Source organism: Octopus bimaculoides, chromosome 4 (genome assembly GCF_001194135.2).
Source record: "Octopus bimaculoides isolate UCB-OBI-ISO-001 chromosome 4, ASM119413v2, whole genome shotgun sequence".
NCBI lineage: Eukaryota > Metazoa > Mollusca > Cephalopoda > Octopoda > Octopodidae > Octopus > Octopus bimaculoides.
In genome coordinates, this window is record NC_068984.1 from 268661 (window position 1) to 271117 (window position 2457).

General features: G+C 35.3%; 1 protein-coding gene across 1 annotated transcript in view; it reads left to right on the plus strand.

Moving 5' to 3' along the window:
- The window catches only part of LOC106881851 (protein ECT2), a 129719-nt gene that overhangs the window by 72942 nt on the left and 54320 nt on the right, over positions 1-2457 (plus strand). The window contains exons 10-11 of the mRNA XM_014932366.2: positions 712-774; positions 2072-2288. Of these exons, the coding sequence (XP_014787852.1) occupies positions 712-774; positions 2072-2288 (280 nt within the window). The remainder of the gene's footprint in view (positions 1-711; positions 775-2071; positions 2289-2457) is intronic.

Here is a 2457-nt window from a genome sequence, read left to right on the forward strand (position 1 = left end):
ATTTGTATTCTGCACACCAGTTAAATAATGGCAGCCATTTAAAAAAAATTTTCATCATTATCAAAATCAGTTGAAACAAAGGAAGTGTATTTCAAAAAAAAAAAAAAAATGGTAAAAGAAAAGGATTAAATGGGAAGGACACATTTTGGTGGTGGTGGTGGGGGTGGTGAAGGAATTGTCACGGCTGGATTGCTTATGCTTTTGATCACAAGTCTACCCATTCAAGATTGCCCTGGTACTGAACAGACTGTTTTAAAAGTGATCTAAAACTTTCCATCAAAATTCCTGATTTATATTCCAAGAACCAGCTTAATAACAACAAAAAGCTCTTTTTATAAATTCTTCATTGTTTTCAAAGTTAACCAAAACAAAGACAGCACAAATTCAGCATAAACATGGTTACAAAGGGGTAAGGTGTGCAATAATTTATAGTGAAAAGTTTTCTCAAATCAGGTTCAATTCACAGACTTGCCTCTACTTTCATCAATAGACAAGCCATTGACCTCTAGTCTATTGATCGAATCACAAGAAATGAATAAATATCAACAGTTTAGTGAATTTGATCCTTGTTTAATTGTTTGCAGTTGAAACGTGTGATGCACAGAAATGTTACTATTTGGCTCTGCTGCTCATACTATTACCTCTAAGTTTGTAATATTCCTGTCATTTATCTACAGAACAAATTAAACCTACTTGTTGTTTATATTCCAGTGGTTCTGGGGCAGTATACAAATAGATGCTTGTGCATGTGAGGATATTTACCTGTTTGAAAAGGTGAGTTTTTATTTATTTATTTGCTGAAGTAGACCATGTGATGTATGTATTGGATGTTATGTAAACAAAAATTTGTAACACCGCACCTGCAGTACATCATCATTTATAATATATAAAGACCTGTAACATTGTATTTTCTGCGAGCAAAAGTTGAGAAATATTTCTGCAAGAAATGTATCAAATGTTCCTTATTAGAATGTATTAATGTGTGTTCTTACAATAATGGTTCATAGAGGAATTTTATTTTGGCCAAATTGGGTGACAATGGCAAAAGTTTGGCAATCATACACAATCCTGATTTTAGCTTGCAGCTGACTACAAAACATATTTCCTCCATCTCTCTGTACTCACTCATTGAGTTCTGTCTGTGACCAAGATTGAGGCTATTTGAAGATCTGGTGTATCCCTCTATCTTTTAGATGTCCTTGTTTCTCTTTCCACATATCAAGTTGAATGTTTGACATGTTCCAATAATTTTTTGGGTGTTGCTTTTAACTTTATTGAAAATTGGTTCAATTTGTGCCATTTCTTGTAGATTTACTGTTTTAATTCTTTCAGATGTTTATCAGTAATAAATCTCATGACCTCTCTTCTTTCTTATCTCTCTTTTTCCAGCTTGAGTAACCATGTATCTCCTCTACATGGTGAAGACACACTTGTTCCTGTCCCTCTATTCATAACCTCTTGCTGCCTGGCCCAAAGCCACCCCACTCAATACTACTCGCCCCTCAATTGAGGGACCTTGTTAGTTATTTGGTGACCTCATTGGTGCTATGTAAAAGCCACCCAGTACATTCTGTAAAACAGTTGGCATTAGGAAGGGCATTCAGCTGTAGAATCCATGCCAAAGCAGACGGTAGAGCTCACCAAGATGAGCTCACTACTTCTTTTGCATTTGCAGCTAAGTGATGGAATCTGGAAGGCTAGCAATATTATTATTTCTTGTTTGATGAAAACTCTCAGCTTTATTTTGCTGGATATGATGGAAAGAGTCAGCTGTCCACAGCCAGCAGATCATAATTCAAGAACCCTGCAGAGAACTTTTGCAGTTCCAAGAAATGATCATTTTTGTAGGTGCTCTGCATTCCAAGTTTAAAGAGGATTAGGGTTATCTGATCACATTGGATAGGGTTTCCAAAGCTAGAAGGGGGTCTATGCTTTCAAAAGCCTCTGTAAAATTCATGAAAACAACATGAAACATTATGAATCACTGATCTAAATCATTTACAATTTTTTTTATTCATTTGTTGTATTTAGTATTTTTGTCATTTTGTTTTTAATGGTCATCCTTTTTCAGAAGGAGTCACCTGAAGCATTCACACCAAATTATTTGAACAACTCATTAAAGAATCGTAAGCGTCGCCTTCTTCAAGACATCAATGAACGATTAAACCAAGACCAGCAGACTCCAAACTGGGGTCCCAAGAGACGCTCCAAAGATTTTGCTGACAAGAATATGACACCTGTGAAAATATGCCAAAATGAGTCATTAATAGAAACAAGAAGTGTTGAAGGTAGGATTTGAAGAAACACCTTAATTAAAAATTCTGGTTGAATGGTTTTGGTTTATTCTAATAATTCTTGGGTTGGGAAACAGAATATGAATTTTCTTGGTTTTCACTTGGTCTTCAATACTTTACAATCAATATGGCTGAAATTGTGTGTGTGTGTGTGTGTGTGTGT